Source organism: Emys orbicularis, chromosome 5 (assembly GCF_028017835.1).
Source record: "Emys orbicularis isolate rEmyOrb1 chromosome 5, rEmyOrb1.hap1, whole genome shotgun sequence".
Classification (NCBI taxonomy): Eukaryota; Metazoa; Chordata; order Testudines; family Emydidae; genus Emys; species Emys orbicularis.
The window spans coordinates 126,605,049-126,619,142 of NC_088687.1; the positions used below are offsets into that span (position 1 = coordinate 126,605,049).

A 14,094-nucleotide genomic window follows, 5' to 3' on the forward strand; every position below is an offset into this window, starting at 1 on the left:
TTAATTGTCTAAATTACTGATGCAGCACAAATAACAAATCACCGGATCTTATGTCAATTCGGGTGGTGAGGCCAATAGATTTGTACTATGACAGAAGCTAGGGGTGTGCAAAGAGAGAGAAGTGTTTCAATAATTATCTCATGCTCTTAGGGTAGCAGCTTCTAGAGATGCTATATACAGAAATGTCTGACAGTGGGGAAAAAATGTAAATTCAACCTATGTTTGTTGTTTGCAGCCTAAGCTGCTGATCATTTTCTAAAAATGTTTATATTAGTTATTGGAATAATTTAATACCTTTAAAAATAATGACATTTGAGTTAAGATAAATGTATTGAATGTACTCAGTCTACAGATGCTTGTAATAATTAACTGTTGAAATTAGTTAGGTTTCTATACAATCAAGATAAAATCTAGCACTTTGTAAATGCAATGAAAATGGGAAGACCAACAAAACCCAGTGGTGGGTCCAGTATGTCACTCTCACGTCACATAAAACTTCCTTTGACATCAATGGGAATCTTGCTTAAGAAAAGACTGCCAAATAAGAACAGAATTAGGGCTGTTGATTACTCACAGTTAACTCACGCGATTAACTAAAAAAAAATCATGATTAAAAAAATTAATTGCGATTAATCACATGTATTAAATATTTTTGGATGTTTTTCTACATTTTCAAATATATTGATTTCAATTACAACACAGAATGCAAGATGTACACTCCTCACTTTATATTATTATTTTTTATTACAAATATTTGCATTGTAAAAATGATAAAAGAAATAGTATTTTTCAATTCACCTCATACAAGTACTGTAGTGTAATCTCTTTATCGTGAAAGGTTTCAGAGTAGCAGCCGTGTTAGTCTGTATATCACTTGATTATAACTACAAAAGTTTTTTTTCTCCTGCTGATAATTGCTCATCTTAATTAATTAGCCTCTTAGAGTTGGTAGGGCAACTCCCAGCTTTTCATGTTCTCTGTATGTGTATATATATCTCCTTACTATATGTTCCATTCTATCCATCCGATGAAGTGGGCTGTAGCCCATGAAAGTTTATGCTCAAATAAATTCGTTAGTCTCTAAGGTGCCACAAGTACTCCTGTTCTTTTATCGTGAAAGTATAACTTACAAATGTAGATTTTGTTGTTGTTGTATAACTACACTCAAAAACAAAACAATACAAAACTTTAGCGCCTTCATGTCCACTCGGTCCTACTTCTCGTTTAGCCAATCGCTAAGACAAACAAGTTTGTTTACATTTATGGGAGATAATGCTGCCCACTTCTTATTTACGTCACCAGAAAGTGAGAACCGGCATTTGCATGGCCTGTTTTGTAGCTGGCATTGCAAGATATTGCAAGGTATTTTTATGCCCCTTCATGCTTCGGCCACCATTCCAGAGGACATGCTTCCATGCTGATATCGCTCGTTTAAAAAAAAAATGCGTTAATTAAATTTGTGACTGAACTCCTTGGGGGAGAATTGTATGTCTCCGTCTCTATTTTGCCCGGATTCTGCCATATCTATCCCAAAATCTGTCATCTATCTGCCGCCCCGACCAGGAAAACCAAGAGGTCTGCTGCTTGCCAGGAGCTAGGATTCACAATGTGATGGAGACTCCGCCGAGACTCATCATGCCCTCAGATCGCTACCCCTTCCTGATTCTCCACGTGGGCACCAATGATACTGCCAAGAATGACCTTGAGCGGATCATTGTAGACTATGTGGCTCTGGGAAGAAGGATAAAGGAGTTTGAGACGCAAGTGGTGTTCTCGTCTATCCTCCCTGTGTAAGGAAAAGGCCTGGGTAGAGACTGTTGAATCGTGGAAGTCAACGAATGGCTACGCAGGTGGTGTTGGAGAGAAGGCTTTGTATTCTTTGACCATGGGATGGTGTTCCAAGAAGGAGGAGTGCTAGGCACAGACGGGCTCCACCTAACGAAGAGAGGGAAGAGCATGTTCGCAAGCAGGCTGGCTAACCTAGTGAGGAGGGCTTTAAACTAGGTTCATCGGGGGAAGGAGACCAAAGCCCTGAGGTAAGTGGGGAAATGGGATACCGGGAGGAAGCACAAGCAGGAGAGCGCAAGAGGGGAGGACTCCTGTCTCATACTGAGGAAGTGGGAAGATCAGTGAGTTATCTTAAGTGCCTATACACAAATGCAAGAAGTCTGGGAAACAAGCAGGGAGAACTGGAAGTCCTGGCACAGTCAAGGAACTATGATGTGATTGGAATAACAGACTTGGTGGGATAACTCACATGACTGGAGTACTGTCATGGATGGATATAAACTGTTCAGGAAGGACAGGCAGGGCAGAAAAGGTCGGGGAGTTGCATTGTATGTAAGAGAGCAGTATGACTGCTCAGAGCTCTGGTATAAAACTGCAGAAAAACCTGAGAGTCTCTGGATTAAGTTTAGAAGTGTGAGCAACAAGGGTGATGTCGTGGTGGGAGTCTGCTATAGACCACCAGACCAGGGGGATGAGATGGACGAGGCTTTCTTCCGGCAACTAACAAGTTACTAGATCACAGACCCTGGTTCTCATGGGAGACTTCAATCACCCTGATATCTGCTGGGAGAGCAATACAGCGGTGCACAGACAATCCAGGAAGTTTTTGGAAAGTGTAGGGGACAATTTCCTGGTGCAAGTGCTGGAGGAATCAACTAGGGGCAGAGCTCTTATTGACCTGCTGCTTACAAACCGGGAAGAATTAGTAGGGGAAGCAAAAGTGGATGGGAACCTGGGAGACAGTGACCATGAGATGGTCGAGTTCAGGATCCTGACACAAGGAAGAAAGGAGAGCAGCAGAATACAGACCCTGGACTTCAGAAAAGCAGACTTTGACTCCCTCAGGGAACTGATGGGCAGGATCCCCTGGGAGAATAATATGAGGGGGAAAGGAGTCCAGGAGAGCTAGCTGTATTTTAAAGAATCCTTATTGAGGTTGCAGGAACAAACCATCCCGATGTATAGAAAGAATAGTAAATATGGCAGGCAACCAGCTTGGCTTAACAGTGAAATCCTTGCTGATCTTAAACACAAAAAAGAAGCTTACAAGCAGTGGAAGATTGGACAAATGACCAGGGAGGAGTATAAAAATATTGCTCAGGCATGCAGGAGTGAAATCAGGAAGGCCAAATCACAGTTGGAGTTGCAGCTAGCAAGGGATGTTAAGAGTAACCAGAAGGGTTTCTTCAGGTATGTTAGCAACAAGAAGAAAGTCAAGGAAAGTGTGGGCCCCTTACTGAATGAGGGAGGCAATCTAGTGACAGAGGATGTGGAAAAAGCTAATGTACTCAATGCTTTTTTTGCCTCTGTCTTCACGAACAAGGTCAGCTCCCAGACTACTTCACTGGGCAGCACAGCATGGGGAGGAGGTGACCAGCCCTCTGTGGAGAAAGATGTAGTTCAGGACTATTTAGAAAAGCTGGATGAGCACAAGTCCATGGGGCCGGTTGCACTGCATCCGAGGGGGCTAAAGGAGTTGGCGGATGTGATTGCAGATCCATTGGCCATTATCTTTGAAAACTCATGGCGATCCGGGGAGGTCCCAGATGACTGGAAAAAGGCTAATGTAGTGCCAATCTTTAAAAAAGGGAAGGAGGAGGATCCGGGGAACTACAGGCCAATCAGCCTCACCTCAGTCCCTGGAAAAATCATGGAGCAGGTCCTCAAGGAATCAGTTCTGAAGCACTTGGAGAGGAAAGTGATCAGGAACAGTCAACATGGATTCACCAAGGGCAAGTCATGCCTGACTAACCTAATTGCCTTCTATGATGAGATAACTGGCTCTGTGGACGAGGGGAAAGCACTGGATGTGTTATTCCTTGACTTTAGCAAAGCTTTTGATACAGTCTCCCACAGTATTCTTGCCAGCAAGTTAAAGTAGTATGGGCTGGATGAATGGACTATAAGGTGGATAGAAAGCTGGCTATATCATCGGGCTCAATGGATAGTGATCAATGGCTCCATGTCTAGTTGGCAGCCGGTATCAAGCGGAGTGCCCCAAGGGTCGGTCCTGGGGCCGGTTTTGTTCAATATTTTCATTAATGATCTGGAGGATGGCGTGGACTGCACCCTCAGCAAGTTTGCAGATGACACTAAACTGGGAGGAATGGTAGATACGCTGGAGGGTAGGGATAGGATACAGAGGGACCTAGACAAATTAGAGGATTGGGCCAAAAGAAATCTGATGACGTTCAACAAGGACAAGTGCAGAGTCCTGCACTTAGGACGGAAGAATCCCATGCACTGCTACAGACTAGGGACCGAGTGGCTAGGCAGCAGTTCTGCAGAAAAGGACCTAGGGTTACAGTGGACGAGAAGCTGGATATGAGTCGACAGTGTGCCCTTGTTGCCAAGAAGGCTAACGGCATTTGGGGCTGTATAAGTAGGGGCTTTGCCAGCAGATCGAGGGACGTGATCATTCCCCTCGATTCGACATTGGTGAGGCCTCATCTGGAGTACTGTCCAGTTTTGGGCCCCACACTACAAGAAGGATGTGGGAAAAATTGGAAAGAGTCCAGTGGAGGGCAACAAAAATGATTAGGTGGCTGGAGCACATGACTTATGAGGAGAGGCTGAGGGAACTGGGATTGTTTAGTCTGCAGAAGCGAAGAATGAGGGGGGATTTGATAGCTGCTTTCAACTACCTGAAAGGGGGTTCCAAAGAGGATGGATCTAGACTGTTCTCAGTGGTACCAGATGACAGAACAAGGAATAATGGTCTCAAGTTGCAGTGGGGGAGGTTTAGTTTGGATATTAGGAAAAACTTTTTCACTAGGAGGGTGGTAAAGCACTGGAATGGGTTACCTAGGGAGGTGGTGGAATCTCCTTCCTTAGAAGTTTTTAAAGTCAGGCTTGACAAAGCCCTGGCTGGGATGATTTAGTTGGGGATTGGTCCTGCTTTGAGCAGGGGGTTGGACTAGATGACCTCCTGAGGTCCCTTCCAACCCTGAAATTCTATGATTCATATATTTCATGTTATAGTAGTCTCTGATGGTGACTCAGCACATGTTCATTTTAAGAACACTTTCGCTGCAGATTTGACAAAATGCACAGAATGTACCAATGTGACATTTCTAAAGATAGCTACAGCACTCGACCCAAGGTTTAAGAGTCTGAAGTGACTTCCAAACTCTGAGAGGGATGAGGTGTGGAACATGCTTTCAGAAGTGTTAAAAGACCAACACTCAGATGTGGAAACCACAGAAGCCAAACCACCAAAAAGGAAAATCAACCTTCTGCTGGTGGCATCTGACTCAGATGATGAAAATGAACATTGTCAGTCCATTCTGCTTTGGATTGTTATCAAGCAAAACCCGTCATTAGCATGGACGCATGTCCTCTGGAATAGTGGTTGAAGCTTGAAGGAACATATGAATCTTTAGCGCATCTGGCATGTAAATATTTTGCTATGCCAGCTACAATAGTGCCATGAGAACACCTGTTCTCACTTTCAGATGACATTGTGAACAAGAAACAGGCAGCATTATCTTCTGCAAAAGTAAACAAACTTGTTTGTCTGAGCGATTGGCTGAACAAGAAATAGGACTGAGTGGACTTGTAGACTCTAAAGTTTTACATGGTTTTATTTTTGAATGCAGGTTTTTTTGTACATAATTCTACATTTGTAAGTTCAACTTTCATAATAAAGAGACTGTATTACACCAGTGATTCTTAACCTTTACTGCAGCCTGCAGCCCTTTGGTTCTCAAAATATGTTCTCGCACCCCTTAAACCTAAAAAATATGTTCTCGCACCTCTTAAACCTAGATATGTTTTTGTATATTACAGTAATAGTTAAAAATGTATACTGTTAATAAATACATAGGTTTGATGAAACAAAGTAGTTGTACTTATGTGCCTGTGCTTAAGTTGTGTTTTCGATGATTTACCTTCTAAAAAAATCTGGCATGTCTCGCACCCCCAGAAAGGGAATCTCGCACCCCCAGGGGGGGGGTGCACCCCAGGTTTAGAACTATTGTATTAGACAATAGAAAAATGCAATTTCTTCTGTTTTTTTACAGTGGAAATATTTGTAATAAAATAAATATAAAGTGAGCACTGTACACTTGTATTCTGTGTTATAATTGAAATCAATATGTTTGAAAATGTAGAAAACATCTAAAAAATTTAAATAAATGGTATTCTATTATTAACAGTGTGATTAATTGCAATTAATTAATTGCTTGATAGCCCTAAAGAGAAACTTTCTTTAACTTGCTGTAAAATAAAAATAAAATTCTATTGGAAAACTTGGACATGCTTTAAAGCACAGTATATATTATCATTGTATAGTGAAAGTGAATGGAAAATTATGACATTAGTACACATTGAAGTTAGTGAGAAAATAAATTTAAAGTAGAATATCATTGCCTGTCCTAAATTAGCATAGTATTATACAAACTTTTATGTTACCAAATTTGAAATTTTGTAATTCATTTCTGTCTGAGCCCCCTGCTATAATAATTCTCTGTATTGCCTGCAGCTTTTACAGAATTCAGTTATTAAGATTACATTTTCCCACCCTCTCTCTCCAGTGTTAAAAGATCTTCAGAGGCTTATATTAATTCTTTGATACCAGAAGTCAGGAGTTTTTAACCTGATGTGCTAACTCAAATTGCACCGGTGATAATACGGGAGCTTCAGGCAATTCACCTCATCCCAAAGTGCAATAGTGCATTGATTTTAAGTCTCTAGTTTGCTTCATGACTTTGTACCTTTTAATATTCCTGGGTATATAATGTGCTCAGACATTCTACTCTCTGTGATTTTGGGTGAGGACAACGTTCAGGAGTTTCTCTTCTTATTATGGCTACTTGCAAAATATTTTGCTGCACTAATTAGATCCCCTGAGTCAATAGTGGTTTATGAATCATAGTTCAAAAGCAAGTTTTTTGAGTTAGTTTTTGATCATTCGGAGTATTTGATTTACTGCCCCACTCTCCTAGAACATACAACTGAATATTACTCTATCACATATATGTTTCAAATGTAGTGATGTACATCTTTGTTAGTATGCAGCAAGACATCCTTGCTTCATTTACAATGGCCTCATATGTTTTTAATCATTGTGGGGTATTTGAAATTTAAAATATCTGCAGTATCTCAGATACCAGTGCGTGCGTAGTAAGTGTTGGTAAATGTTGACTCTTTAAATGGAGACTGCTGTATCTATTGGTTATGTGCTGAGGTGACAATGCTCCATGCAGGGCCGGCTCTAGGCACCAGCAAACCAAGCACGTGCTTGGGGCGGCACAATTGCAGGGACGGCATTCCGGGGGCGGCAGTTGTGCTCTCGGAGGGGGGGGGGTTGTTTTGTTTTTGTTTTGTTTTTGCTTGGGGTGGCAAAAAACCTAGAGTCGGCCCTGGCTCCATGGTAACAACAATTATAGCAGCCTGCATTAGAATTGTAGGAAATGTGAATCTGCGTTTGAGTCAGGGAGATGTTCATCCCCAAGGGAGGGTACAGAGGAGAGTTTTCTTTAAACATCTTGTTTGCTTTTTCTTTTGTAAAAAAAAAAAAAAAAACATAAAGAAAAGCAAAAGAGAAACAAATTGTAGACTTAAAAGCATTCTGCCTTCTAAACATATTTCTCTAAGTGACAGATTCTATTTATTTGTTTGAAAAACATTTTAGGTATGAAGAAAAGGACTACATTAAATAGAGAAGATACGAGACACAAACAAAACATCTTTAATAAGGGCACTCTTGGCCTTTTTCATTCCAAATCTACCTTTTTTACATTGAAACAGTTCCATACAACACTCCCGAAGGCTTTGTAAACTGTTTTCAGATAAATGAATACAGAATATGGGCCAGATTATTTACTGCATATCAGGGAGCTAGTTATGGCTCCCCGATTCTCTTGCCTCAGCCCACGTTAGAGCAGCCTCTAGCCTTCTCTAACATGCACTGGCTGCCTACGGTCCTCAAGGGGACTGCAAGGGAGGGAGGAATAGCAGCCAGGTACTCCAGCTCTGTGCCTTCTGGACACTTGGGAGTGCAAACCACCTGCTTTAGACTGCCAGAGCAATCCCCTCTCATTCCCTTCCAAGAAAGCCCAGCTCTTATATTCTGATTACCTTTAGAGTACTCTGAGAGGCATATTTTAGGAGAATTGAAGCATATATTGTTAGGGGTGATGGTCAAAGTTAAAAGTGGGGAATCTGATTTATTTGTGCTTCCTGTTATTTAGTGGAATTATATATAATGGGGTTGCTGTTTCTTTTTTGATTTAGAAATACAATAAGAATTTGTCAGAGGTGCCTAGAGCATTTATTTAGGGGTGTCTTGTGGTTTTATAAATCTAAAGTGTAAATAAATGAATACATCTAGGATCTAGTGAATTTTTTTTAAGAACGATACGTTTCCCGTAGTCCCCCTGCCAATTTTTGTGGCTTTACAATCAGATTTTTCTTTTAATTTGTTCTCTCCTTTTTTATTTGTAAAAGACCCCACATAAACAAAAGGAAGCTCACTTTACAAACTGACTTGTTACATGGGGACGCAGTGCAACTGACTATATACAAAGTGCTGCTAAATGCCTGCAGTAAGCAACCTGAAAAAATAGTGGATGTGTTCTCTCTCTCCCTCCAATCCATTTTATTCATGTTAACATGTAAAATGTCAAATATGTGATTTTTAGGTAATGTCCTCTTAGTTCTATAAATGTTGGAGAAAATATCATGGGACTTGTTTGGTTTCAGTTACTTTCTTAAAAATATATCTTATGACTGCATGCATCCTATCCATCCGTTTTCGTTCCAGGATAATGTTTTAAACATCGTAAATCAAATCATGGATGAATGCATTCCACATGAACGGGCCAACCGGGACTTCTGTGTTAAATTTCCAGAAGAAATACGCCATGACAACCTTGCAGGGCAGCTTTGGTTTGGAGCAGAGGTAGGTCACTGTTGTTTCTGTTATTTTGTTTTAAAGGAAGATTGGCTTATTGCATGCTGCTTGTAAAGTATATTTGAGGACTTGTATTTGAAATGTGTGGGCATAATTTCTCACAAAAAAGCATATAAACTTGTAGATCAGTATTCAAACATTTACTTTGAAAATTAATCTAATCAGTTGTTAATGTATAGTCTAAAAGTATTGTTTTATTGTGGGTTTGATATCTGTTGTGCTTGTGAAATATTTATTTTAATAACTGTTAATATCAATTTGTCTTAATTTAAATAATGCATAGATACCCTTAATGTATTAGTATTTGATACATATTTCCTGTATATTGGGTCAATTTATATTGGGAGTTGTATTTGCCATGAAGGACTATCCCATGTAGGGTGTGGAAATTCTACAGATATCCACAGGTTTTCATGTCAGAGTAGTATCCTTTATCATGAGCCAAATTTATCTCATTCCTGGAACTAAAAGTATTCTTTTAGGGCTTTCTATTCTATCTCCTTCATTTGGATTGTATTAATGGCACTAATGATTGAATTATTAGAGATGCATACAAAATAAAAGAGCACCTAGCCAAGATTCTAAACGCCCTTGCCATGAATTTTGAACAAAAATTAGATTGCCTGCAGAACAATAAACTCCCTTCTCTGACTCATCTGCTTTCTCTCAAAGGCCCACCTCTACAGAAGCCTGCGTACATAGGTGTCTTGCAGTATGCTCTGACATTTAATAGGCTTGGGCTATTCTGGACTGTAGGAAAGTCTCAGGGTCCAGTGCTCAGAGTCAATAGATATATATCAATGTACATGTCCATTACTGATGTCGGGGATGTGGAGCATGTGTAGACAAACTATCCACCCCTGAAGGCTCCCTCATGGCAGTACCCAGCATTGCAACACTTCTGCCTCCTCTCTGGGCCTTTTGCAAAACCAACTACAGTTTCTTGACATTATCCTAATGAATCCCACAATCCCACTGTAAATTACCACTATAATTACAGCCAGAAACTATTGCTGGGTTTTTTGCATCTGGGGTAGAAAATGCTTGAGAAAGCACTGAAATAGACAATACATTTGGAGAGAAAAGGAGTTGAACCACATTCTAAATGTTTTTCTTTGCATGTGTTACATAACTGATTGGTATTTTTGGCCCTCCTGAATCAGGCTTTCACTGGCTCTGTGCTGAACGGAGTTGCTGGTTTCAGAAAGTGTTCTATACCATGATAAGGTTCTGATGATTCACTTAATTGTAAACAGAACTAGGATCCATGATCTTCCATAAATGTACATAGTACAGGAGACTGAATGTATTTGTATAAACCACAGTGAGATTAGCATGTACATTGTATTCTTGTCAGCATCCTCATTTTGAATCTTATTCAAACTGAGAATTGTAGCCATCAACATCTCAGACTTGACTTGACTCTGCTTTACTGTAATTATTGCTTTGGACTACCTAGAGAACAAGAACAAGAGATCTTGGGAGTGCCCTTGTATCACAAATCAGTACATCAAACTGCTGAGCAAAGTCTAGGATTACAGGTCCTCCTACAGAGCTGGAAAAATGCCTTCCATCTGCTGCTATTTGGCAGTCAAGAAAGAGACCCAAGAACAGGGATTGAAAAAAGAGAGAAAAATAAAAGCCTCAAGAATAAAATACCCTTTGTTTTTTTAATTTTCAAAATATATTTCTATTAAATGCAGCAAGTATGATTTACTTCAACCAGGACCGGCTCCAGGGTTTTTGCTGCCCCAAGTGGCGGGGGGGGGGGGGGGGAGAAACGTGATCGCACTTGCGATCGGCGGCACTCCAGTGGCAGCTCCACCGCGCCGCTTTCTTCTTCGGCGGGAATTCGGCGGCAGGTGCTTCCCTCTGAGAGGGACCAGCCTCCGAATTGCCGCCGAACAGCCCGATGTGCCGTCTCTTCCCCTTGGCCGCCCCAAGCACCTGCTTGCTGGGCTGATGCCTGGAGCCGGCCCGGACTTCAACATACATAGTTTTCCAAATCAAGGGACCTGTCCAGCCATGGAAAATATTCTATATCTTCTGTTATATTATATAGTAAGGCTTTTGCAATCAAAAAAACGAACAGAATGTTGGGAATCATTAAGAAAGAGATAGATAATAAGACAGAAAATGTCATATTGCCTCTATATAAATCCTTGGTACGCCCACATCTTGAATACTGTGTGCAGATGTGGTTGCCCCATGTCAAAAAAGATATATTGGAATTGGAAAAGGTTCAGAAAAGGGCAACAAAAATAACTAGGGGGATGGAATGGCTGCCTTATGAGGAGAGATTAATAAGACTTGGACTTTTCAGCTTGTAAAAGAGAGGACTGGGGGGGGGGGGGATATGATAGAGGTCTATAAAATCATGACTGGTGTGGTGAAAGTAAATAAGGAAGTGTTATTTACTCCTTCTCATAACACAAGAACTAGGGGCCACCAAATGAAATTAATAGGCAGCAGGTTTAAAACAAACAAAAGGAAGTGTTTCTTCACCCAATGCACAGTCAATCTGTGGAACTCCTTTCCGGAGGATGTTGTGAAGGCCAAGACTATAACAGGGTTCAAAAAAGAACTAGATAAGTTCATGGAGGATAGGTCCATCAATGGCTATTAGCCAGGATGGACAGGGATAGTGTCCCTAGTCTCTGTTTGTCAGAAGCTGGGAATGGATGACGGGATGGATCGCTTGGTGATTACCTGTTCTGTTCATTCCCTCTGGGGCATCTGGCATTGGCCACTGTCGGTAGACAGTATACTGGGCTAGATGGACCTTAGGTCTGACCCAGTATGGCTGTTCTTATGTTCTTAAGGCTTCTTAAAAGATACAAAGTATGCCTATAAGATCTCTGTGAGCTGGTGAGCATGCACTGGCCAGTGTATGAAATAAAAGTCCCAACAGTAGCAGAAATTCAGTTCCTTTCTCCAGGGATGGGCTTATTTTTTAAACCAAACAGTCCAACGCAAATCAAAACCAGAACATTAGCTCTTGTTGCCTGGCCCCTTCTGAAGCCTTTTCCTCTTAAGGCTTCTGCCCCTGCCCACATGGACAACCCCCTTGTAGGTCCTTCCCCTTGATCCTGGGTCTCTTGCAGGAGCCTTCCTGCTACCTTTAGTTCTCCCAAACTGAGCTGGCCTTTTATCTGAGGACCACAAGACCTGTAGGGACCTGGCCTCAAACCATCACTTGAGAGTCACAGGTGAGGCTAAGACCACTTCCCTTGTAGGGCTATCCTGCGCTATAACATTTTCTTGGATAAAGTACAACTTTTTAATCCATTTTTTAAAAATGTTATTTCTACAGTGCTTGGCTGCTGGTTCCATTATTATGAATCGTGAAATTGAGAGCATGGCTATGAGACCATTGGCCAAGGATCTGACCCGCAGCCTGGAGGAAGTTAGGAACATTATTCGCGACCAGGCCTTAAGGGATTTGAATCTTTACACAGAAAAAATGAAAGAGTCGCTTAAACATTTTGATGTCCTTTTTGCTGAATTTGAGTTAAGGTAACAGATTCAAAAATATATGTATCCTGAACATTGTCTATTACAGCTACACTTTCTTGTAGAAGAATCTTTCTTTTTCTCCCTTGTCACAGATTTTGAATTTCTTTAGCAGTTTATACCTATTTTTATAACACTGTCACATCCTTTCCCCTTCTATTCAGGTTTAAAAAAATCAATAGCCACTTAGCAATCAGAATTTGCAATCTTCAAGTACAGTGTAATCTCTACATTAGCATACTGGTATGATATTTGGGAGAGATTTTCAAAGGCACAAATGGAAGCTGTAAATCTTCCCTATTAATAATGTTGTCAGGAGAAAGACAAATAAGAGGGCACATGATAAACGTGTATACAATAATGAATAGAGAGAGCAGAGCAGTAGCTTCTGTTCTCCCTGTCTCATAACTCAAGAGAGAGGAGATATTTGATTAAATTAAAAGGTGGCAAATTCAAGACAGACAAAAGGAAATACTTTTCACACAAGGCACAGCTAAACACTGGAATCCATTGACAAAAACAAAGCAAGAATCAAAAAGGGATTGGAGATTTACATCCAAAACAAGAATATCCAGTATAATAGTGAATGCTGACATAAATTTAGGAAGAGATATTAAACCTCATGTTTCAGAGTTAAAGTCAATCTCTAGCTTTATCAGAGACAGGATACTGGACTAGATGGACCATGAGTCTGATCCAGTGTGCAGTTCCTATGTCCAGTAGAGGACCAGTGACTTGTGCACAAATATTGCGTGCAAGTACTGCTTATCGGCACATAAACACTTATTTTTCAGTAATTGTACATAATTTCACACATACTCTAGACTTTATTGTGCCAACGTTAGAGCCCCTTAAATTCCACAGCCTGTTGATCAGCTATGCTTTGTTAATGTAATTTCATTTGGAATAGCATTAGATAAAATTCTTAATTTTATTCAATTACTGTGCTTTCAGAAAATGCAGAGTAAACTATTCTTCAATCTAGAGAAAGCAAAAAAAAATTGGATGAAGATTTTATTGTTGAATATTTGTAATAGTACTTATGAAATTACTGCAGAAGTCTATGCTTCAGTAATAAATAAAGCAATTGAAATTCTTTTCATTTCCACTAAAATTGTAAAGTTCTCTTAATGAAAATTGTCAAAATTTATTGAAAACCATCAGAGTTCATTATTAAGATAATTTGACCTGCATTTCTTTTCCATTACGTTATATCTGATTGTGAAGGGGTTGAGAAAAGTAATTAAAATATACTCCTTTTTAAAATCTTTGAAGGGATTGAAAAGTAATTAAAATATACCTCTTTTTAAAATCTTTGTAGTTATGTATCAGCCATGGTACCTGTAAAGTCTCCAAAAGAGTATTATGTACAGCAAGAGGTAATCGTGCTTTTTTGTGAAACAGTAGAGAGGTAAGCACTTTTCAGAAATATGAATTACACTTTCCTTTGCTGTATTTACCTGTGATCTGGCATATTATGCAAATTTCATACCTGTAATCTTTAGGAAGCAACATTTCATTTTCCTGGTGATTGTTCAAGTAAAAAATCAAAAAACATTAGCTATTTGCAGAAATGTTTTGGCCTAACATCAAAAAAATCACTGTATTATAGTTGGAGTGCATGATATATACAGTTAAGGCTGACTAAGCATTTCCAT

The 14,094-nt window shown here is 40.1% G+C and overlaps 1 protein-coding gene across 2 annotated transcripts in view; it reads left to right on the top strand.

Annotated features, from left to right (window-relative positions):
- The window catches only part of ZFYVE28 (zinc finger FYVE-type containing 28), a 120,076-nt gene that overhangs the window by 20,036 nt on the left and 85,946 nt on the right, over positions 1-14,094 (top strand). For both annotated transcript variants that reach the window (XM_065405217.1, XM_065405216.1), the window contains exons 2-4: positions 8,774-8,911; positions 12,237-12,439; positions 13,758-13,847. In XM_065405217.1, the coding sequence (XP_065261289.1) occupies positions 8,804-8,911; positions 12,237-12,439; positions 13,758-13,847 (401 nt within the window). In that variant the 5' untranslated portion in view covers positions 8,774-8,803. The remainder of the gene's footprint in view (positions 1-8,773; positions 8,912-12,236; positions 12,440-13,757; positions 13,848-14,094) is intronic.